Source organism: Podarcis liolepis, assembly GCF_965112155.1.
Source record: "Podarcis liolepis genome assembly, chromosome: 15".
Taxonomy (NCBI): domain Eukaryota; kingdom Metazoa; phylum Chordata; class Lepidosauria; order Squamata; family Lacertidae; genus Podarcis; species Podarcis liolepis.
Window position 1 is genome coordinate 19,162,622 of NC_139566.1, and position 23,200 is coordinate 19,185,821.

At 45.1% G+C, this 23,200-nt stretch overlaps 2 protein-coding genes across 5 annotated transcripts in view; both read right to left on the reverse strand.

Moving 5' to 3' along the window:
• The window catches only part of LOC310694784 (arylacetamide deacetylase-like 4), a 50,623-nt gene extending 36,474 nt beyond the window's left edge, over positions 1 to 14,149 (reverse strand). Inside the window, exon 1 of the mRNA XM_083478350.1 lies at positions 13,901 to 14,149. Within this exon, the coding sequence (XP_083334476.1) occupies positions 13,901 to 14,077 (177 nt within the window). The 5' untranslated portion in view covers positions 14,078 to 14,149. The remainder of the gene's footprint in view (positions 1 to 13,900) is intronic.
• Positions 14,150 to 21,442: 7,293 nt separating this feature from the next.
• Positions 21,443 to 23,200, reverse strand: part of LOC310694787 (arylacetamide deacetylase-like 4) — a 34,193-nt gene continuing 32,435 nt past the window's right edge. For all 4 annotated transcript variants that reach the window (XM_083478357.1, XM_083478356.1, XM_083478359.1 and 1 more), the window contains exon 4: positions 21,443 to 22,871. In XM_083478357.1, the coding sequence (XP_083334483.1) occupies positions 22,097 to 22,871 (775 nt within the window). In that variant the 3' untranslated portion in view covers positions 21,443 to 22,096. The remainder of the gene's footprint in view (positions 22,872 to 23,200) is intronic.

Consider the following 23,200-nt stretch of genomic DNA (forward strand, 5'->3'; position numbering starts at 1 on the left):
ATGACAAAGTCCTCTCCTGTTTTACCTTATTTTGTTGTTTCCTAAGCAGGGATCTTAGCTTCCGGCAGTCTTTGTCAAACCAGACCCCCGATTTGTTATGTTGTTTGGGAGGCCTGGTGTTTATAAGAAATGGGAAAAGAGACTCTGAGACCCGCTGATATAGTGAAAAAGGGTCAAAGTTAGGTAAAGGACACTGGTCTCTCAGAACCAATAAATCTGGAGAGTGCAGGTGTTGTTTAATTTTAAGCTCCAGCTCGCTGTTCCATTTACGCCTGCGTGGGGCCGGTGCTTGAGGAGGGACTGCACAGTGTAGATGTTGTAATCCCCCTGATTCGAGGGGAGTTAGTGAGATTGCTCTAGGAAGATGGTCACTCTCGGTTCTGTTAAAAGTGCTGAGACCCTGCGTCCTCTCCAAAATTGTTGGGGAGACCAGGATATGATCAATCACACTTGCACCACGAGGGCCGATAAAAGAGAAGAAACCTCCTGACCTATCCATGTAAGTACCATGCAGGTTATACAAATTATGCTTAAAAGCAATCTCCAGTAATGTATTACCTGCCTTATTCATGACCTTTTCATCAGAACTCCAAGGGATAAACCAGTCTGCCTCTGGTAAAAACTGGGTTTTGGAGCTATACGAATTGATGTCGCTGCCTATCCTGGCATTAAAGTCACCTGCCAGCAGGATGTTCCAGTCAGGAAATTCTATTTTGGCTCTCTACTGCTTCAGCTATTTTGTTCAGATTTTGAGGATCTCACACCCACTTCTAACATTCCTCACACAGGGTGCGGGCGAATGTTCGTTGGTGTGAATTTGCCTAAACTCCCCTGTCAAGTGCCAATCAATGTCCCTGCAGTCGTTATTAGCACTAACTCAGGTTTCCAGACCATTTCCAAATTCAACTCCTTGCATAACACGTTGCAGTAAGCCAAATGGAAGGTACTCAGTGTTGATTTGTCCTCAAGCACCTAATGCCATGACACCATAGGGGGGAGGTGATGAGGGCAAGGTAGGAAAGCCAACATTGCTGTGGGGGAAAGGGCACAGAAGAAGAGCTCACTTGTGACAGGCCTTGTTTGAATCAGAGGGGATTGTTTTACTAGCACTCTTCAATTTCAGTGTTTTGGGGGAGGAGAACTTTGGGCTCCTCGGTGTTCTTTGGGTCTCAACCTTGGGTCCCTATATGTTTTTGAACTACAACTCCCATCATCCTTGAGCACTAGCCATGCTGGGTAGCCATGATCTCCTTCTCGTATGTCTCCTGGATGGTGCCAACTCTTTCTCTTATGGGCTTTCTGTGAAGAGGAAATCCCCCTTCTGTATTTACTATGAGGGAAGGAGTCCCTTGCCTCTTTGTAAATGCTTGATTTACCCATGAGAAGAAGGAAAAACTCAGTTGACACAGAAAGGAGCATTACTCATCCACGTGTAGCATGTGGGTGAATGAGAAGTCCCTGCCTCAAAACACCGGGCCCTGTCAGAGAAGAAGCCATCGGGGTCTGACCTGTCTCCTCCTGGACGGCCATCTTGTTCTGGGGTGGCAGAAGCAACCGGCAAAGCTATCACAGCTATGACACATCTCAGAAGGCAGGGATACCTAAGCATGGTTGAGGAGCCCCACTCGTGACACTTGGGGAAGGCAATATGGATTGTCCGCTGGGTCTGGGGACTTCTAAAAGAGAAACCTCACAATCCTGCCCCTCACCCATAAGTAGTGGTGGTGGGGAAGATCACTTAAAGACTACTTGGCAGCCATGACACCCAAGTGCCTTCCCTTGCCTTAAAACCACTCATTAAAAAGAATAGATGGAAAAGAAAAATATATCTCCATACACAGAGCAAAGGCAAGGAGCACGTCTTTTTCCCACATGGGTTTGTTATTTGGTGAGTAGAAAATACAGTACAGTTGGTGGGGAGTGATAATGCAGAGTATCACCTATGGGGGCCAAGGCCGACCAGTTAATCCACTGCCCCCCCTCATGCAGGCACGGCAGCTCCCCCCAAAAGCGGGGGGTGGGGGAAACCACCCAAAAAAGACAGCCTTGAAGATTGCCTGCTAATGTCCATGCTCCGCGGTAGGAGTGCAAATATCCAGAGATGTAGTGATCAGGTGGGATTGCTATGAGGAATTATAACAAATATAGAGTAAGCCATCTGTGTCAGCAATGAAAGCATTGCGTTGACTGGGTTTAAACTATTTTGATATGATTTTTGATCAATCCACACCTCTGCATCCCTGTGAAATAAATATTTAATTGCCTCCCCAAGGGGCCCCTGCCTCAGAAGGAGGAGCAGGACCTTGGAAGGAGTGCAAATGAAGGCTCTGTACCGGTCGGAAAAGACAGAGACCACACCAGGATTTGGAAAAAGCAAAGCCTGATCTTTATTGAAAGAACAGAAAAACAACAACACAAAAAAACTGTTGCAACAGGGTCCCCGCTCACGCAATGACACGGAGTCAGAGACCCCAACAAAAGGACTGCCTTGATTCTTATACCTTTTGATTTTCATTCAGATCAATAGCAAGGAGGTGGGGGGAAGCGACATGAGTGGTGTGAAGAGTGGATTAACATAAGGTGAGCAGGATGCTGAAAGACTTTCTGGAGGTGTCAATTTGCTGAAGGGCTCAGGTGATATGTGTCGTGTTATTTAATTTTGGATCTGCTTAAAATGGCTTTTCCTTTATCTACAGGAAAACCTTCGCAACTGCTGATAAATCAGCATGCAGATGTGGGGCTGGATGTTTGAGAAGATGTTCAGGAAATGACTTAAATGTTAATGTGAAATCCTATTCTGCGTTGCTATCAATTCGGGTGTTTGCATACTTTTTGGAAAATAAGACTGCTTTATTTTGAGCTCATATCTGTGTGTATTCATGGTATGGTTTGCAGACCCAGTAGGTGGCAGTGTGGGAGAGAGAGTTTTGGCAGCCTTTTGGATGCAATATCGAGTCAAGTACATACATTTGAAATACATAGATTGTTACATTCTTTAAAAACTATATTTTGGATACATTCAGAAAAGTACAGCATACTACGGCATTTCATTAAAGATACATTCACGAATACATTTTAGAAGGATAGCTTCATGGAGAAAGAGGTACACTTCAAAGAGGTACACTTTGTAGAGAAAAGATTCATTTCGGTAAGGGCATCTCAGGAAGAATACATTTAGACTCATTTCAGTGAGACAGGAATGGCAACAGGCACGTTACATTAAGATGATGCATTAAAATGGAAAAGGCACACATTATATTACATTCAATGATACGTGAAAAGACACAGTAAAATGACATATTCCCAACAATGCGTTCTTTAAGGCACAGTTTATTTTTGTTGTGGGACTTTTGGGTAGGATGATATCATTAGGATCATTTTTACTTTATTCCCCTCTCTGACCCTGATTCTCTTATGACAATTTCCCCTCTCTGAGGCTTAATTTTTTGGGGAAAAAATTATTGCCTCACATCCATTGCTACATACTCTCCTTCTCCAAGGTGATACTTGGGCAGGACCTGGGGAAGGGTGCGATCGGGTTGCAAGGGTGCAAGAATGGGAGTGTGGGGTAAGGGTGAACGGAAGGTGGACATAAGGATAGGAATACATTGTCCACAGCAGCACAGGATGCCAAGGAAGACAATCAGGGAAATGAATATAATCAGTATGTCTCTCGCTAATTCACAGAGCCAAGAGGTTTGAGGTAGCCATGACCAAGAATCCCAGTCGGAAAGACCTTCATGGGGGATCTTCTTCAGAGTATCAGTTAGGGAATCTATGGAATCAAGGTGTCCAGTGATATTGAGGGTCTGGTCTGACACAAAGGAACAGCATTCTGTCCCGATTAATTTACAAGCACCTCCTTGGGATGACAATAAATAGTCCAGACATAAACGGTTTTGAATGGACATATTGCGTACTTCCGTGAGCTTGGTAAGGACAGAGCGTGTAGTAGCTTCTGACTCTTTCATGAATTGTAACAGGACATCGGCAAGCCTAAGAATGTCTAGGTGATTTGAGAAGGTTCCATAAGCGGGGAGGAGGGCTCGGAGCCACGTTTCCCCATTTGGTTTTGGCTGTGGGCGTGTCGTGGGAATGGGGGATCGCCTGTTTATCAAGTGGCCGTCAGGTAGAGCTAGGGTAACTCTGAACCCTGGGTGAATGTGGCCGAGGTAACAGGACCCCAGCATATGAATAGAGACCCACGTATAAGCTCTTTGTGCACAGATCCAAAATAGTCCTCCCAGTGGCTTTTCTATACGCCCGGTGCGGAAGGCAGTAATGAGGTCTGGCATAGGTTTTTCTCGAGTGAAGGGTGTCAGTACTGCAGCCAAAGCATCGCTGAGAGATTTGAATGAGCAGGTGTGGGAGTGGTTGTGAACCAGTGTGGTGAGTCCCTCGGGGTTGGTTTTGATGGTAACATTACAGGCGCTGGAGCCTACCTGGTCTCCAGTTCCCGAGAACTCCTTGCACACTGGTCCAAAGGTTTGGCCACTCAGATAAATATATTGGGAGCTGGGTTTCAGGAAAGTTAGGTTGCGTTGAAGCAGGTAACTAGATCTGTATTAATCTAGTGTGAGGGGCGTGCTTATGAAGGGTATCCCTTCATCAATGTGTGATGGGGCGTGTGCACAGATCCAGCACTGTGAAATATTTGTGGTTTGTACTACATTCTGTAGAAGTTGTACATAAGAATTTGCTTGCCATGACGATAGTCTGCGGGCTGGGGGGGGGGAGGTGTTATTTCTGAGAGTTTAACATGTCTCGGGGCAGTTCCTATGGGGTGGACAGGGTCCTGGGACTTGAGGAGCATTGGGTCAGTTGCTATTCCCCCACATCGCTGCGGTCCCTCAGGATCCCATTCCAAGGTTTTCCCCCCACCCACAGGATGCAACCACCCTTCAAGATACGCTTTTCCTACCCAGTCAGAAGTTGTGTGCAGGTCCCATATACAGCAGAATCTTCGGACGCAAATACCTTGGTAGGTGGAAGTTCGTAGTACATGGAATCTGTGTAGCTTTCCCAAAGTCCATTGCTGATTTCAGAGGGTTGATAGTGCCTGATGACTTTTCCCCATTCAGCTTGGATGTAAGTTCCATTGTGACAGACCAAGCAGATCCATGGATCTTCAAGGGTGTATATGGCTCGTCCCAGGATGGCATAGGAGGCGCTTCTGATGATAAGTTCCCAGGCTTGGGTGTTTCTAAGTCGTGGTCGAAAGGCGTGGGGAATCAGGGTCCTAGTGCCCGACAGGCAGAAGTCGAAATCTCCCAAGGCGTTGAAATCGTTGGTGTCAGTAAGGTCACGATCAAGGTAGAAGTGTTCCATGGGGGTGTCTCCACACTGGGACCCTGGTGGTGCACTGGTGGTGACTGGAAGGAGGGTACTGTTACCGGAAAAATCCGAGGGCTCCCTTGGACAAAAACAAAGACACCAGCCAGGATAACCTGGAGCAAAACAGCAGCCTGTAGGCTTGGCCTTTATTGAACTGTTGCAACAGGGTGCCCCCCTCACTTGCAGGAGAGAGGAGGGACTCAGAAAAATGGTGTGCAAGGTCTTATAAAGACTTTTGAAATTGCCACCCTGTAGATCAAGACCACCCTCCAGAAACATCATACATACATCACAGAAAGGAGGGGTTGAGGGATGAGTTGTGGTGGTAACCTGAGTGTCCTGTCACCTGGCTGGTTCCTCCTTTTCCCCCTCCCCATGAGTACTTTCCAGATGACAGAGGGGAGTTTTCAGTTTCCTGCCCCCAGAGGGAAGAGCTGATCATTGTCCTTTGTTCCAGTCCGTGCTGAATCCACTCCCATATGCAAGTTCTTTGTGATCTTGATAGTCTTCTGTCTAGGACCATCAGGGTTGGCATAGTAACTGGGCAGGGCTCCTGTGGATGTGCTGGTATGCTGAAGGGATTATGGCTGCCCTGTTTCAAACCTTCCCCATTTTGTAGTCCTTCCTTCATGGAGTAAAATAAAAGTGGAACAGTGCAAATCCAATGTATGGTTGATTTTCTATGAATTTATAACAGAAGCGTAGCGCATGTAGTGTGTGAGTGTGAAGTTTGTAAAAACTGAATGATTTGGGGGGGGGGGTTCCTGCGACAGTACAGATGAAGTACAGGGACATCAGGCAGGCGATTCTCCAGGGAGTCATAGTGGTGAACCTGTAAAAAGAAAAGAAGACAGACAACATACACAGACACACACACAAAGAGGGGAGGGGTGACAAAAAGGGGGTGGGACAAGGGGGAGAAGAGAGATTATCCAGTGTTGGAGCTGGGTTTTTCTTCCTTCCAGAACTGCATTCTGATTGGGGAGGGGGTGGCCGGGGTCTTCTGGGCTAGGATCGACAAGTATCCTCGAGAGCCACTTTTCTTCAGAACTCTTCCCTGGTTCCTTTCCAGCTGCTAGGGGACTATGATTACCCCCGCTGTCATTAGTTGGACAGTCCTCATTGTCAGGCAGAGTCTCGTCCGGCGGGGGGTCGGGGTCTGCATTGGGGAAGCTTGGAGGATTGGACGCCTTGCAGAAGGTGTAATGGATCCAAGCACGCCTCACTGATATTTTAATTGCAGTGGGTGTCGTGAGAAGGATCTGAAAGGGGCCTTCCCATGACGGCTCTAGAGTGTCTTTCCTAAATGATTTTACTAGGACCCAGTTCCCAGGTTGAAAGGGATGGGCATCCACATCCAGGGGGACATTTTGGCTTGCTGCAGCATATTGGTGCAGCTTCTTAAGGTGTCGCTGTAGTTGTATGACATAATTAGTCAGTTCGTTTTCTCCCACCTCAAGTTCAGACACAGGAAGCTGAGTGGTGTGGGTAGGGGGTGGGCGCCCAAACAAGAGTTCATAAGGGGAAAGTTTTAAGGTTCCTCTCGGTTGACTCCTGATATTGTGTAATACGATAGGAAGGGCGTTGATCCACTTGAGACCAGTGGCTGCACATATTTTTCCTAACTGAGTTTTGATTAGTCCATTCATGCATTCAGTTTGCCCTGACGATGAGGGATGATATGGGGTGTGCAGCTGCCATTTAATGCCGAACGCTTTTGCTACTGACTGCACTATTTCTGCAGTAAAATGAGAGCCACGGTCGCTGTCTAAACGTCTGGGTACCCCAAACCTGGGAATGATTTCTTGTACCAGAATACGGGCCACAGTTTGCGCAGTTGCGCGCTTGACTGGATGTGCTTCCGGCCAGAAGGACAACTGATCTGTTATGACAAGCATAGCCTAAGCATTTGGGGAGTTCTGCAAAGTCCAGTTGCAGGCTTTCAAACGGGAGGAAAGCCCATGGTCAAGATCCAGGGGGCTTTTTGGGTTCCCTCTTTGGGTTGTAGCTGGCACAGATGGTGCAGTTCTTTGAAACAGCCTTTGCATGTTGGTGAGCGCCTGGGGCGTACCAGTGTCTAAGGAGACTATCGGCCAGCCTATTAGCCCCCCAATGCGTGCATTGATGTAGGATACGCAAATGTTTGGGGACCCATTCACTGTGAGTTGAATCCACTTTGAGTTAGTCCTAATGAAAGTAAACCTGTTGAAATTAACAGATATGACCAATACTTTCCCCCCCAGGGGGTACACAAGGGTATGCAGTACCGGCACCTCTTTGTTGTTGTATAAAAGTGTGGCACTTACCTTAACAACTTCATGGTGAGTACTGGCACCTCTTTTTCTAGAAAAAAAGGACTGGATATGACTAATATTGCTGTGTCATAAATGTCTGTTTTTAATGTCCATGGAGGCACAGGTCAATTCTGCGTCCAGGGCAACTGTTTACCAGCTCCATCTGGAATGCAGGCTGAGACCCTACCTGCCCGCAGACTGTCTCGCCAGAGTGGTGCATGCTGTAGTTATCTCCTGCTTGGACTACCGCAATGCGCTCTACGTGGGGCTACCTTTCAAGGTGACCCGGAAACTACAACTAATCCAGAATGCAGCCACTAGACTGGTGACTGGGAGCAGCCGCCGAGACCACATAACACCGGTCTTGAAAGACCTACATTGGCTCCCAGTATGTTTCCGAGCACGATTCAAAGTGTTGGTGCTGACCTTTAAAGCCCTAAACGGCCTCCATCCAGTATACCTGAAAGAGCATCTCCACCCCTATAGTTCTGCCTGGACACTGAGGTCCAGCACCGAGGCCTTCTTGCAGTTCCCTCACTGCAAGAAGCAAAGTTACAGGGAACCAGGCAGAGGGCCTTCTCTGTAGTAGTGCCCACCCTGTGGAATGCCCTCCCACAAGATGTCAAAGGAAAAAAAACCTACCAGATTTTTAGAAGACATCTGAAGGCAGCCCTGTTTAGGGAAGCTTTTAATATCTGAAGGACTATTGTATTTTAATATTTTATTGGAAGCCGCCCAGAGTAGCTAAGGAAACCCAGCCAGATGGGCGGGGTATAAATATATTATTATTATTATTATTATTATTATTATTATTATTATTATTATTATTATTATTTCATAAAATATATATGCTACTTGATTGTAGAAAAGAACAACAACAACAACAACCATGTATAGGCTGCACAAATCACCCCCATCCCACCCCCGTCCATGGCAAACATTTCAGGATCTTTACATTAAATTACAATCTCTTCTAACAATACAGTGGAACCTCTACTAGCGACCACAATCCGTTCTGGAGGCCCGTCTGTGGCGTTTGCCCCCTAGGAGGTGTCAAGGAAAGGGTTAAAATGGGTGTGAGGTGATTGGCCAGTGAGAATACGAGGGGGGAGTAAAAGATAGAGTGGGAGGTTTTGAAAAATCAGTTGAGGTCTGGGGGTTGACGGTTGAGGTTTGGGAGTTGGGAGTTGAGGTTTGTCAGTTGGGAGTTGAGGCTTGGGTGTTGGAGAAGGAAGAGGGTGGGTTAGGAGTGGGTTGTTTGAGTTGTATTGTGAGAGAGTGGGAGGAATTGTTAGGGAGGTAGATAGATAGTTGGGAATAATTCAGTTTGAAGTTGTAGGCACAGGGTCAATAGACCGTGAAACGTCCGGGGACCCTGTGTGATCGCCACAAAATTGGTGGTGCAGCGGTGGGATAACAACCGTACCTGCCGCCACAAAATTGGCGACAGCAGCGGGATTCGATAAGTCTAAGTGCCTGTGAGGGGAAACAATACACCTGGAGAGGGGAAGGGTAAAACCGGTGAAGAGATTACCTGGCCTGAGGGTGTGATTGAGGATAAACCCCAGATTGCCATTTGGCCGAGATAACAATAAGAGCAAGAAATCTCAAAAGACTGTTTTGGTGGAGGCTTAGGCTCAGGGTCAGAGGAAGTAAGCTTGAAAGGTTAGAGGAAAAAACCTAAAGCTATACTTTGGGGACCGGGGTCTTGGAAAGCCAAGCCGGGAGGAACAGTGCTGAGAGTAAAAGTCTCTTATTTAATTAGTGCAAAATACTGACTCAACCATAATGCCACCCAAGAAGACCAAGCACCCAGTGAAAGAAAACCCACATGAAAGCTCTGGAGAAGAGAATGGGAATCCCCAGGGGGAAGAAACCAGAATAGAAGAGATGACTAAAACCCCACCTGAAGTAGAAGTTCTGCGGTTTTCAGAGGATTTTGAAAAGTGGAAATTAGTACAAGAATATAACTTGAAATTAGAGCTTGATAAAAATAGGCTTGAGCAAGAATTGGAAAAAGAAAAATTGAGAGCTGAGCAAGAAACTGAAAAATTGAGAGTTGAGCAAGAAACTGAACAATTGAGGCTTGAGAAAGAATTGGAAAAAGAAAAATTGAGGGCAGAGCAGGAAAGGGAACAGCAGCGGTTTCAGTTAGAGATGAGACGGTTGGAACTAATGGTATTAGAAAATAGTAATAATAGTAATAACACCGATGGGCAGAATCAAATGAAGATAGATTTAAAACGCTTTCCTGAATTTAGAGATAGGGATAGCCCAGAAGCATTTCTAGTAGCCTTCGAGAGAGCCTGTCATGATTTTCAAGTAAGAGAGGAAGATAAGATGATGATCTTGAGAGCTAGAATAAGCGGTCCTCTGGCCGAATTATAGGCTCAAATGACTGAGGAACAATCCCGAAATTTTGAGGTGTACAAGCAGTTAACATATACACGCTTTGGGATTACCTCAGAGCAGTTGAGGAAAAAATTTAGAAGAGTGACAAAGGTGAGGGAGGAAACCTATGCGCAGATGGGTGCAAAGATAAAAACTTACCTCACAATATGGTTAGAGCAAGAGAATGCAGACACAGTACCTAAGATTAGAGAAGTGATGGCGTTGGAGCAATTTTACGACACAATAAATGGCCAATTGAAGTACCTGATAAAAGAAAGAAACCCCAAGACAATAGAGGAAGCAGCGGGTTTAGCTGATAAAATAAATGAAATCAGAGACCATGGATTTGATGGGCCAAAATTTGGTGGGAGATATTGGGAAACAAACAAGAATAACTTTCAGCAAACCAAAGGAAAGTTTACCTCAGAAACCGATAAGAGAGGCAGCCCCTCATTGGGAAGCCCACATGAGAAGGCACACACCCATACAGAGTTTACTGAGGGAAAAGTAAATAAAACAAGTTATGCAGGACCCAAAGACCTTTCATGCTGGAGATGTGGGAAATTAGGTCATAAACGTTTTGATTGTAAAACAGGAAAAGAAACATCTAGTTATAGTACCACACAGAAACAGACATATTGTATCCAGTCTGTGGAGCAGAGCCCAGCTAGTCAGGTTGTCAAGGAAACAGACATGCCAACTAGGCCTCAGCCTGCTGAGGTAGCAGAGGCCAAAGTCCTGCACTGTTATGTGATTCAACAAGATAATCTCTTGTTAAAGAACGCTGGAGAGTATATCTGGATAGACGGAAAAAGATATCTTGGGTTAAAGGACACGGGATCTCAAGTCACCATAGTCCACCCGGATATAATCAGGGATGATGCCATAATTCCAGGAAAAGTAATGAAATTAAAAGGAATTTCGAAACAAGCAGAAATCCTAAAGGTGGCGGAAATAGATGTCAGATTCAAAAACTGGGCAGGGAAGTGGCAGGTAGCCCTGTTGGAAGAAATTCCCGCCCCTGTGCTCATTGGTTGGGACATTTTAGAACATGTGCAGAGTACTTTCATAGTTACCAGAGCAAAAGGGAGTCCACAGTCACCTAATCCTGAGGGGGTGGATACAGTAGCAGAGGTAGACAATGCTGAAGGACAGTAAGGGAATGATCAGTGTGAGGAAAGAAAAGACACCTTTTTACTTCCTTTGACTAAAAGTCAAACCTCAAGTTTTGCCAAAAAGCAAAAAGAAGATACAGTGGTGCCCCGCAAGACGAATGCCTAGCTAGACGCAAGAGTTTTCCATTTTGGAGGTGCTTCGCAAAACGAATTTCCTATGGGCTTGCTTCGCAAGACGACAATGTCTTGCGAGTTCCTGCTGGTTTTTTTCCCTTTCCCCCCCTTTTTCTAAGCCGCTTATCAGCTGATCCGATCAGCAGATAAGCCGCTAAAAGCCGCTAACAGCGCTAATCCGCTAATCCGTCAATGGGCTTGCTTCGCAAGATGAAAAAACCGCTAGACGAAGAGAATCACAGAACAGATTCTTTTCGTCTTGCGAGGCACCACTGTACTGAGTTACAAAAGTACTTTGAGGCAGCCGAGTCAGAGAGGTCGTTAACTCCTGAGTGCCCAGAATGGTTTTGTTTGAGCAAGGGCCTTTTATATCGAGAAGTCCTTGACCCACCATGCAGGGTGTGTGTGTGTGTGTGAAGAAGTGAAAAGACAGTTAGTAATCCCTCATACCTATAGAGAAAAGATTTTGCAACAAGCCCATAATAGCATTGTTAGTGCACACATGGGAGTTGTACATCATATCGACACTGGAGATGCTAAGCCAATTGCTGTCAACCCATATAGAATAACTGGAGAGTATGTGGGGAAAGTTAGCAATGAGATAAGGCAGGGGTCTGCAACCCGCGGCTCCGGAGCCACATGTGGCTCTTTTACACCTTTGCCGGGTGTAATACTAGCGAGTATTCGGGGCGGATACTAGCGAGGGAAGGAGGCACATTGTGCGCCCCGACACTCCCCACTGTGGCGGGCGCTGCACTGGCTTTGACGTCACATGGGGGCGGTGCGTGCATTAGTCACGCACCGTCCCGACGTCACCTTCCCGTCCACCCACCTGCTACATTGTAAGGGGCATGTACGCTGGTCACTGCATTGAAAGGGGGCATGTACACTGGTCACTGTTTTGAAGGGGAGTGAAGAACACACACACACAAAAAGGTAACTTGTTAATTTAACGTTTATTTCTATGAGGAGGAGTAATTCTGAGGGGTCAAACAAAGAAATAATAAAAAAATGACAAAAAAGTTATTTTTATAATGACGAGTTTTGCGGCTCCCAGTTGTTTTTTCTTTGGAAACGGGTCTAAATGGCTCTTTTTGTCTTAAAGGTTGTTGTTGTTGTTGTTGTTGTTGTTGTTGTTGTTGTTGTTGTTGTTGTTATTATTATTATTATATATTGATTTATAGGTTTATTTTAGTCTGCATAAGATATTCTGTTTGTTAATGTTTGATGTTTTATTATGCTTATATATGCTGTAAGTCACCCAGAGTGGCTGGGTAAACCCAACCAGATGGGCGGTGTCACGGGAATTGGGGTTGCTTGTGTGTAAACCTCCAGCTGTTCCAAACTGCTTAGGGGTGGTTGTGTCTTTCCCTGACTGAGCAGCCCTTGGCGCTGCTGCTCAGTCGCTAGCAGAATCCGTGAGTGGGCATCTCCTAAATTTCCTCCAGCATAAGAATTCCTTAACGGACAACCTTCGCCTCGCCTCTCTGCGCGTAACCCTTCTGCGCAGAGTGGGCGTGCCTAGTGGTGCCCCTCCACCCTCCTCACTGACTTCACTGGAAGAGTCTCGGAGCCTCACCTCCGAGATGCTCTCTGCCTCTCCCTTCTTCCTGGTGTCACCTGGACTTCCTTCCCCAGATGACGTTCTCTCTCTTCCCTTACTCGTTCCCTCTCCTGCAGAATCTGGGAGCCTCGCCTCTCCCCTCTGCTCTGATGTCAGTTCCCTGACAGGCGGGATACAAATAATAAAATTAGTATTATTATTAGTATGCCAATATCACATTGATAGCAAAACAAGATCATGACCCAGCCCAAGTCAATAATTATAGACCTATTACTTTGCTTAATTGTAATTATAAATGGTTTGCGGCAATATTAGCAAGAAGACTCAAAGAAGTGTTAGGAAACTTAATACATGAAGACCAGACAGCATTTCTGCCAATGAGGCAGTTAAAAGATAAAAGATAATGTTGCAATTGCATTAAATGCTACTGAATATTTTGAAAAAAGAAATGATTAGCAATTACCCATGGTTTTTCTAGATGCAGAGAAAGTGTTTGATAATTCACTGGTCAACAACAAATTTGTTGTCTGCGTTTTTTTAGTTGATTTAGGACGAATCTGATGCGCTGAATCCAAAAATCACATTGGTTTTGCTCAATCAGGTCAAGTTTTTGAGCTATGGCCACATGTTGTTTTTTATGTTTCTGTTCACATGTACGCTTGTGTGGAGCATTTTAGAAGAAGTTGGTGGGGGTAAAATGCCATGTTGAATAATTGTTTTGATTGGAAATGATTATTTTAATGACAAGAAGTATTCAGGTCCGATAGTTCTGGGTGATTATGTTGAAAAGGGATCAGTTTGAAGTCATAAAACCTCGAAATCTTCCATAAATTGGTGCGGCTGGGATCAAGAGAAAGAACTGGAGCAGCCTCAAGTATCCTGATCTTCAATCAGCACATCGTCCTGTAGCTCATTGTGATGAAATTCCAGTGCCTATCTTCGGAGATCTTCCTGACATTAGTGACGAAGATTGCAGCCCCTTTTATAGAGGTGTCTTCATCCCCATGATATATGTAAAATATACTTACTAGTGCCAATCCATATCCCACTAAGAAATCATGAAGCAGCATTATTGGGCGATAGGACAGTCCTCGAGGCAGGTGGGTCCTGGTAAGACGATAAGAAACTCCCCACACTAACAGCAAGAAATGAATGAAAATAGTTGTATATAATATCAGCATCCACAGAGTTTCGCCAAACGCCATTTCCCTTAAACTCAGAGGCACAGAGACAAGGACTTCGCCTTGGCCAACGCTGGTGGCTTTTATAGGAGAACAATCTATGCCATGTGGAAAAGAACACCCTAGGCCAACCCATATAGTTCTCAGTTGAGAATAAAACAAATAGTTTAGTAATTGAGTAAAACATTGCAGCTATCCTGGATTCCTGAAAGACACTGTTGTTCCTCGCACAGGGTGTGGATACGCATTGGTGGGTGTGAATTTGCCTATCTTCTCCTCCCAAGGGAAGTCGTGCATAGGAGTTTGCCTGCCCTCCCACACAAAATCATTGTGCCTCTTCCCTCCCTGAGGAGTTTATCAGGGGTAATTAAAAGGGACTGCACTGTTGGAATTCTGCCTGGGTCAGAGGAATGTGCCACAGCGTAGGCACCGGCAGATATTCCTGTCAACCTCCCCGCGTCTCTACTCTGCTGATAAGCAGGCGAGGTCCCGGCGATTCTTCTCAGATGTGTGAGAGGAACACACCGTTCTTCCTCTCTCCCCTTTGGTGTCCCCCAGGGAGGGGAAAGAAGCAGACAGAAAACTATTTACATCCTTTATTTCTGCCTCTCATATCAGTACAGAGAAACATGTCTGCACTCGACAACAGCAAGAAGAAACTCCACCCATGTACTTCCGGTACGGGTCATATGACACACACACTGAGCTAACATCCGGTGCTCAGTACAGAATGGACTGCCCCTTTGTTTCCATGGCAACAGTCACAAACATCCTGTCTGGCTTTCCAGCCACAAGCAGCTGACTGAGCTGCTGGAGCCTTTGCTTGCTGCAGCATTGGTGCTTTATGGTAACATGCACATCAATGCAGGTGGGGCTGGCTTGCACTGCAATGGCATCCTCCCAACAGGAGGGTCACTGGAACTTTCCAGAACAGTGTGGTGAGGAAAGAGGTTTGGCGCTGTGCAGGCTGACGAATTTCGAAGGGGCAGAGGAACCAGGGACCAAATTGCAAACATCCGCTGGATTATGGAGAAAGCTTATGGAGAAATTAATAATAATTGAATTTATATACCACCCTATACCCAGAGGTCTCAGGGCGGTTCACATAAAAGGATTACAATATCATAGAATGGTGGACAACTTACAAAAAATTATTAAAACAAGTGGGAGGAAAGTATAAATTTATAAAAAATAAGGAATCATCAGGAAAACTAACAACATGGATACAATATCATCATTTGAATGGAGTAGTTAAGAAAGATAGGCTACAAGGGTCTGGGGAACAAATATCACAACTGGAGAGAGACCTGTTGGAATGGAGTGTAAAAGTGCTGTCTATAATGTATAAAATGTTATTGGAATGGGAGACAAAGGATGATGAAGTACAATCCCCAGTGATACATTGTGCAATAGAAATTGGTCATGGACATGGAAGCATGGGGATGATTGTGGAATATGGATATAAAATTTATAGCATGTTATGGTTTAAGAGAAAATGATCTATCAGTGGTATCTAACCACTGGCAAAAATGGCAAAAATGTATAAATCTAAATCAAATAAGTGTTGGAAATGTAAAAAGAAAGAAGGTTCTTTTTATCATGTGGTGGTCTTGTAGTAAGGTTAAAGCTTACTGGGAAATTATATCTCATGAATAGAAAAGGATGTTTAAAATAATGTTTGTAAAAAGCCCAGAAGCTTTTCTTTTGGGAATTATAGGGACAGAACTACCTAAACTATATAGAAACTTGTTCGCGTATGCTACTACAGCAGCAATAATGCTACTTGCCCCAAAATGGAAACAAGTAGAAGTCCCAGCGAAGGAAGAATGGATACAGAAAACTTAAGGAATATGCAGAAATGGCAAAACTTACCAGAAAAATAAAAAACCCAGATAACAAACTTTTTATAAAAGAATGAAAATGGTTTATTGAATATTTACAGATACATTGTAAACAGATAAAAACATTGGCAGGATTATTGTTACAACCTGCAGTTTCAAAAGAGTATATATTTAAAGTAGAAGAATAAATTAAGTTAATTTGAATATGCAGGAGATATTAAAAATAAATATCCCTTCCTCCCTCCCTCTCTCTCTCTCTCTTTCTCAATGTGAAGTCCCAAAATTGTCACATCATAACTCCAGGCACATGTTGCTACATAATATCTGCTTGAGTTTGAAGATTTAGCAACGAGAAACATCTGTGCAAAAAGCTAAGCCAAGTCCTTTGGAGTGCAATGGGTCCATTTCATTATACCCACATTCGACAGAATTCTAGTCAAACCCAGATACCCGGACACACAAAAGGCAAGACATTATGCTGCTCTCTCCATATCAGGCCAACAAGCAAGAAGATGCCGTGGATCTCACCATCCTCTGATCACTTGAATTCAAACTTTGAGCTGCCAAGGAGAACCTTGAAATGTCATCCAGGCCAATAAGTCAGTGAACAAACAGGTGCAAGCAGTATATCAAGAGCAGGTGTTAAGAGGTGGGTGGGCAGGGCAGCCCTCTGCTGCACCCTATCTGCAGGGGGCTCCCAGAGAAGGACCCACCATCCTAAGGTCCAGCTAGGAAGGGCAAGGGTGTCTATAAAAAAGGTAAAGGGACCCCTGACCATTAGGACTAGTTGTGGCCGACTCTGGGGTTGCAGCGCTTATCTCGCTTTACTGGTCGAGGGAGCCGGCGTACAGGTCGTGTGACCGGGTCATGTGACCAGCATGACTAAGCTGCTTCTGCTGAACCAGAGCAGCGCACGGAAACACAGTTTACCTTCCCGCCAGAGCTGTACCTATTTATCTACTTGCACTTTGACGTGCTTTCGAACTGCTAGGTTGGCAGGAGCAAGGACTGAGCAACGGGAGCTCACCCTGTTGCAGGGATTCGAACCGCCGACCTTCTGATCGGCTCTGTGGTTTAACCCACAGCGCCACCCGTGTCCCAAGGGTATCTATACCCTTCACAAATTAGGGCCATGATACCTGAAGGAACTCCACACATGGGCTATTCAGATCAGACGTGCACACCTGAAAACAGACTGGGATCTACCCAGGCCCAGATGAGATATGGATTTGTTGCCAAGTGCCAATCTATGTCCCAAGAGTCACTGTTGGTACTAACTGAAGTTTCAGAATTCAACTCCTTGCATAACACATTGCAGAAATCCATATGGAAGGTTGCCAGTGTTAATTCTGATAAAACTGCAGGCCAGCATTTATTCATCCTCCCCCCAACCCCACCCCGCTCCTCTTTCTCCATTTGCTCTCCTTTCCCCCTGCTTCCTCAGCACTTCCCTCCATCTGCAGCAGGCTGCTTTTTTCTGTCTTTCTATCCAGTGGCAGCAGGATGCCTGGAGCTGACAAGGAAGGTGAGGAGCCGCCCCGGGTGTCACCACTGAGGGGGTGACAAAATACTGGGCGGCACTCATCGTGGCACCTGCAGTGCGCCCAAGTCATGCGTCTCGCAGGCTTTGCGCTGCCCAAACGGTCCGCCCGCTGCCTCTGCCCCAGATGTAGAGAGGTTGAGTGGGAGGAAACAGGCTCCTGAAAACGCCACCCCAGGTGCCCGAGCGGCTTCCTCCGCCGCTGCAGACAAGTACGCCCAAAGGGAGAGGGGAGTACTGTTATGTACTGAAGTTCTCAACCTGGGCCAGCAGGGGGATACTGTAGATAGTTATGCAAATGAAGGATCGAAAGTGACGTTCAGTGATTGGCTAGTTACAGAAAATGGTTACTGTTGCATTCTAGTGGAGCTCTATATAAGCAGGCTGACTTGAGCTCCTCAGTTCAGTTCTGTTCCAGCTTACAAATAAAGAGCTGCTTTGGAAGAATTGCTGTGTCGTCTGATATGTTCGCCCACAACTTAACAAGTCCCAGGAGCAGCGGAGCTGTGTGGCTCCTAGAGGTGCAGAGGTAATAAGGCAGAAAGTCAAATTAATGAGATGTTGAAAGGAAACCTGGTACAAAGTAATTAGCTTTCTAGCAACGTATATTTACCAGAATAAAATTGCCCTTGCCATTGTATATAACTCCACAATTAAAACAAAAACACGGATTAATTGCTGGGATTATAGCCAATTTACCTTGTTATTTTTGTTTTGATTACCCTGTATGGACGACAAGGAGTAGTGTAGCAAAAGGCTGGTAAAGCATAACTCGGGCATAGGCAAACGGGGCCCTCCAGATGTTTTGAGACTAGAGTTCCCATCATCCCTGACCACTGGTCCTGTTAGCTAGGGATGATGGAAGTTGTATTCACAAAACAGCTGGAGGGCCGAGGTTGCCTATACCTGGCATAACTAAGTGCATGTGAGCTGCGACCCTTTTACCCTTACTTGTGAGTAAACTCTAAAACCAATGGGATACATTTCTGAGTAAGTGTACTGGGTAGGACAACTCGCTATTAGGATTCAACCTGCCCGGGGATTTGGAGATAGAGAGTGGGGGGAGAGGGAAAGAGGCCTCTCAAAGAGAGGATAATAAATCAAACAGCAGCATTTCAGAGCATTTTTACACCGACCTGGAAACTCGCCCGTTGCTTCGGGGCAACAATTTCAGTCAGTGGTGGAATTAGCTGCACAGACGCCCAGAGCACCGGCCATGCTGTGCACTGGGGGGGCAGGGCGAGCTAGGGGGGGTGCGCGGTGATCTGCTGTGGGCAGTGGTGGCAACTCAAGCCGCTGCACATGGGGCAGCAGGGCGAGCCCCCTGCAGTGTGCCTTTTTGTCACCCCACCTCAGGGATGACACACAGGGCAGGCTGCCGCTACCGCACCCCCTCTTCCTATGCCCCGGATGCCTCCTAATAATAAAAATTAAGCCTCGTGTCTGTGTTTGGGTGCTTCCACTCCCACCCCCTTTCCTTGCCTGCCGGGCGCAGGCGGACTCTTCTTCAAACTGGCTTTGCCCAAGGAAAGTTCCCCGTTTCCCCTCCCCGCCTCCTCTCAGCCTTCCCCAGGACCAATAACAAGCTGCTCTAAGGGACAGTAGCATCGTGTTTTCAGATTTGGGCCAGCCTCCCACCCCCTATAAGGGACGCGGGTGGCGCTGTGGGTTAAACCACAGAGCCTAGGACTTGCCAATCAGAAGGTGGGTGGTTCGAATCCCGCGACGGGGTGAGCTCCCGTTGTTCGGTCCCTGCTCCTGCCAACCTAGCAGTTTGAAAGCACGCCAAAGTGCAAGTAGATAAATAGGTACAGCTCCAGCGGGAAGGTAAACAGCATTTTCGTGCGCTGCTCTGGTTCGCCAGAAGCGGGTTTGTCATGCTGGCCACATGACCCGGAAGCTGTACACCGGCTCCCTCGGCCAATAAAGTGAGATGAGCGCCACAACCCCAGAGTTGGCCACGACTGGACCTAATGGTCAGGGGTCCCTTTACCTTTTACCCACCCCTACCCTGCTTTTCCCAACCTGTAGAAGGAGCAGGCTCCAGTTTCTCACCTCTTGATCCCTCTGCAAAGCTTTTTCCCCACCCTCCCCTCTCCCCCACTGAAGTTTTCTAAATCCGGCCCACACACGGTCTGGGAAGCAGCATGTTTTTACATGAGTAGAAGGTGTCCTTTTATTTAAATTGCATCTCTGGGTTATTTGTGGGGCATAGGAATTCGTTCATTCCCCCCCCCCTTCAAAATATAGTCCGGCCCACCACATGGTCTGAGGGACAGTGGACTGGCCCCCTGCGGAAAAAGTTTGCTGACCCCTGCTAAGTACCTCTGTGATGGACAGAAAAGCCAGACCAGAGTTTGGTGATGCAGTCCCTCAGAATTCCACCAGAGGGCTGGAGCCTCTCTGAATGAGTACTAAGCAGAGTGGAGGGAGACAGATTAAAACTGCAGAGTTTTGAAAAATTAAAAAATAGAGTGCGAGACTGGCTTCATTATTATCAGATAATGGAGGCATATAATTTGGATTAAAAAATTGGCTTCCAGGTGGAAAAATCAAAATTGGAAACAGAACTGTTAGACTCCAAAACTAAGAATTTGTCAAGAATGTTTAATTTGCTGTTGAAATGGAATACTCAGGATGAAACGGTAAAATCTGTTATGATTAAATGGGCACAAGATGTCGGACATAACATTATGATGGCTGACTGGGAACAGTTATGGACCACAGGTATGAAGTTCAGGGCATGTAATGCCTTAAGAGAGAATATAATGAAAATGATATACAGGTGGTACATGACACCAGTCAAGCTTGCGAAAATTTATCACTTGCCCGATAATAAATGCTGGAAATGTAAAGAGACAGAAGGTACATTCTTTCACCTTTAGTGGACATGCCCAAGGATTAAGGCTTTCTGGGAGATGATCTATAATGAAATGAAAAAGGTATTTAAATATACCTTTCTGAAGAAACCAGAGGCCTTTCTCCTGGGCATGGTCGGCCAATTGGTGCCAAAGAAGGACAGAACTTTCTTTATGTAAACCACAACAGCAGCAAGAATACTTATTGCAAAGTATTGGAAGACACAAGATCTACTCACTCTGGAAGAATGGCAGATGAAGGTGATAGACTATATGGAACTGGCGGAAATGACGGGCAGAATCCGAGACCAGGGAGAAGAGTCGGTGGAGGAAGATTGGAAGAAATTTAAAGACTATTTACAGAAACATTGTACAATTAATGAATGTTAGAATGATGTTGGAATGAATCTAGGTGATTTTAGCAAAAATGTATCAAAGATTTAAGGAAAATAGACTGTTAATTGGTGAAAAGAGGGAAAGTAAACTTATATCAAGATCAAGATAAATTTTCAGGATAAAAATTTTGAAGAGAGGGAAAGGATTTGCTGAAATGGATAATTGACTTAGAATACAAAAAAGGGAGGTGTGAGGAGGTCAGGGAAACAAGCAAATGAAATATAAGTTATGGGAAGGTTCGATTTGTTTTTTCCTCTTTCTTCTTTTTTCCTTTGTTTTTAATTGTTTTTATTTTTCTGTTTTTTATTGTGATGTATTGGTTTTGTTATTGTTTAATTTGGTGTTTTTTCTTTTGCCTTTTTGTAAACTTAAAACTTTAATAAATACTATTTTTAAAAAAAGAGTACTAAGCAGAGTGGGAGAAGAAAAATAAAAGGAGCAGTTTCTGAGGGAGTTTTTAGACTGGGCTTGGTTTGAGTGTCTTGGGAGAGTTTTACGCCAGGAGCTAGCTGGAGGGCTGACTTTGAGCCAGGAGTAGTAGAAGCTGTGTGGATAAAACCTACATGGGTCTCATTCCAGTCAGGAGGGGAGAGATCTTCTAGAAAGAGAAGACTCCCAAACCAGTAACAAGGAGTGTGGCAATCTTCAGGGTCTGTTATACTATTTACTTCAATAAGAGTATGTAAACACAGTCAGTAACATTGGAAGATAAGGACGGATCAAGGACGGCACGCAGGAAGTCACTTACACAGAATTGTATTAATTTGTTATAATTTTTATAATTGGGTTAAAATCTGGAAAATCAATAAAAAAAAGTGATGAAGAAGTTCCAACAAAAGAGAAGTGGACTTTAAAACTATTGGACTATATGGGGAAGGCGAAAATAAGAAACCCAAAGGACAAAATGCTTGTGGAGGAGTGGAGATCCTTTTCAGAATATCTGAGAAAATATTATAGTCAAATGAAAACACAGGCAGGACTGGAAATATAAGAAAAGGAAGGAGAATGATAAAGAAATCTAATGTTGGATATTTGCTATAGAAATGAGTATTACATTTAGTAGACAAAGGATTTGAACAGAAACATCATGGAAGGAAGGATGAGGAGTCAAAATGTTGAGGGAATATTGTATTGAAACTGAATTGAATTTGCTAAATTGTATGAAAATTAATTTTAAATTTATGTAACATAAAGAGAACAAGATGCTGCGTGAAGTGAGCCAATGGCTTGATCCAGTAGGGCTTTGCTTATGTATTCATAGAGCCCATGGTGACTTTAATAAATTAAACAGAGTGGAATTTTTGATCAGAGTTTTTCTTTTTACTTTAGGATTGGCACAATGAGGAACGATATTTCCCTCCACAGAAGGGGAAGACTGCCATAGGAAGACAAAGAATGTCATTCATTTCTATAAACCTTTTAAGAACTGTATTACATTCTGCAAACATTTCTGTGTGCTCGGAAATTCAATTGCCTTCAAACCAGCTATGGTCATTATTGCATGAAATCCATCTTGAACATGATACCATGTCACTGGCACACCGTGGTCCTCTAGCCGCTTCTTGTACAACAGCCCATCATCCCGGAGAACATCATATTCACAGGTTAGAATGAAAGCCTCTGGGAGCTGGCGGATTATGTCATCCTCTGCTAGAAGGGGGGCAAACATTGTCTCATAACCTCTTTTAACTTGTTCATAAAGTTCTTCTGAAAATGGTGCAGGTTCTACAGGAACATACCCCCTAGCTTTAAATTCTTCTGGAATGTTATCAGCATTGATCCATTTTTTGTATTTCTCTCTCAAATCAGGAGGGACATGGGCGCCTTTCAGAACTCCATCTACATTCATTGTCTTCCCAGTGAGATATGTCAAACCAAGACTGACAGCTCTTTTCCGGAACAAGGGAGGAACTGAATGGTTTTGCTGATAGGATGGCAAATTGAAGTCCATTCCTTGGAGGAATGGGTAAATGAGGACCTGAGCTCGCACTCTTGGGAGGTCCTCTCTGGTCACCAGTTCTTGGCAAATGGCTGCAGCATATGTGCCTCCACTACTCTCCCCAACAATGGCAATGCGGCTGGGGTCCACTCCGTATTCCTTTGCATTCTTCATAAAATGTATTACAGCAGTTAAACAGTCCTGTACAGCGACTGGATACGGATGCTTAGTAGCTAAACGAAATCTAAAGAAAAAACAAGATATCATCAACATACTTGGGGCTGAGGTACCTTCAGCACCCCCAAGGAGACTGGTCCCCCTAAGTATACTGGCATTTCCATTCAAATGGTTATGTGCTCCACGTCATGTGATCATTTATGCAATATGGGACTTACCAGGGGGGGCAATATTTACTCAAGTTGGCACCCCTGCCTTCACGCAAGCAAGACAAATTCCAATCAGGCAGATGCCACTCAAGGAGGGTGAAAAAGAGGGGCAATGGTGCAGAGGTGGGGGTCTGCGGTGATTTCAGAGGGAAGAAGAGGAGTTTGGATTTGATATCCTGCTTTATCA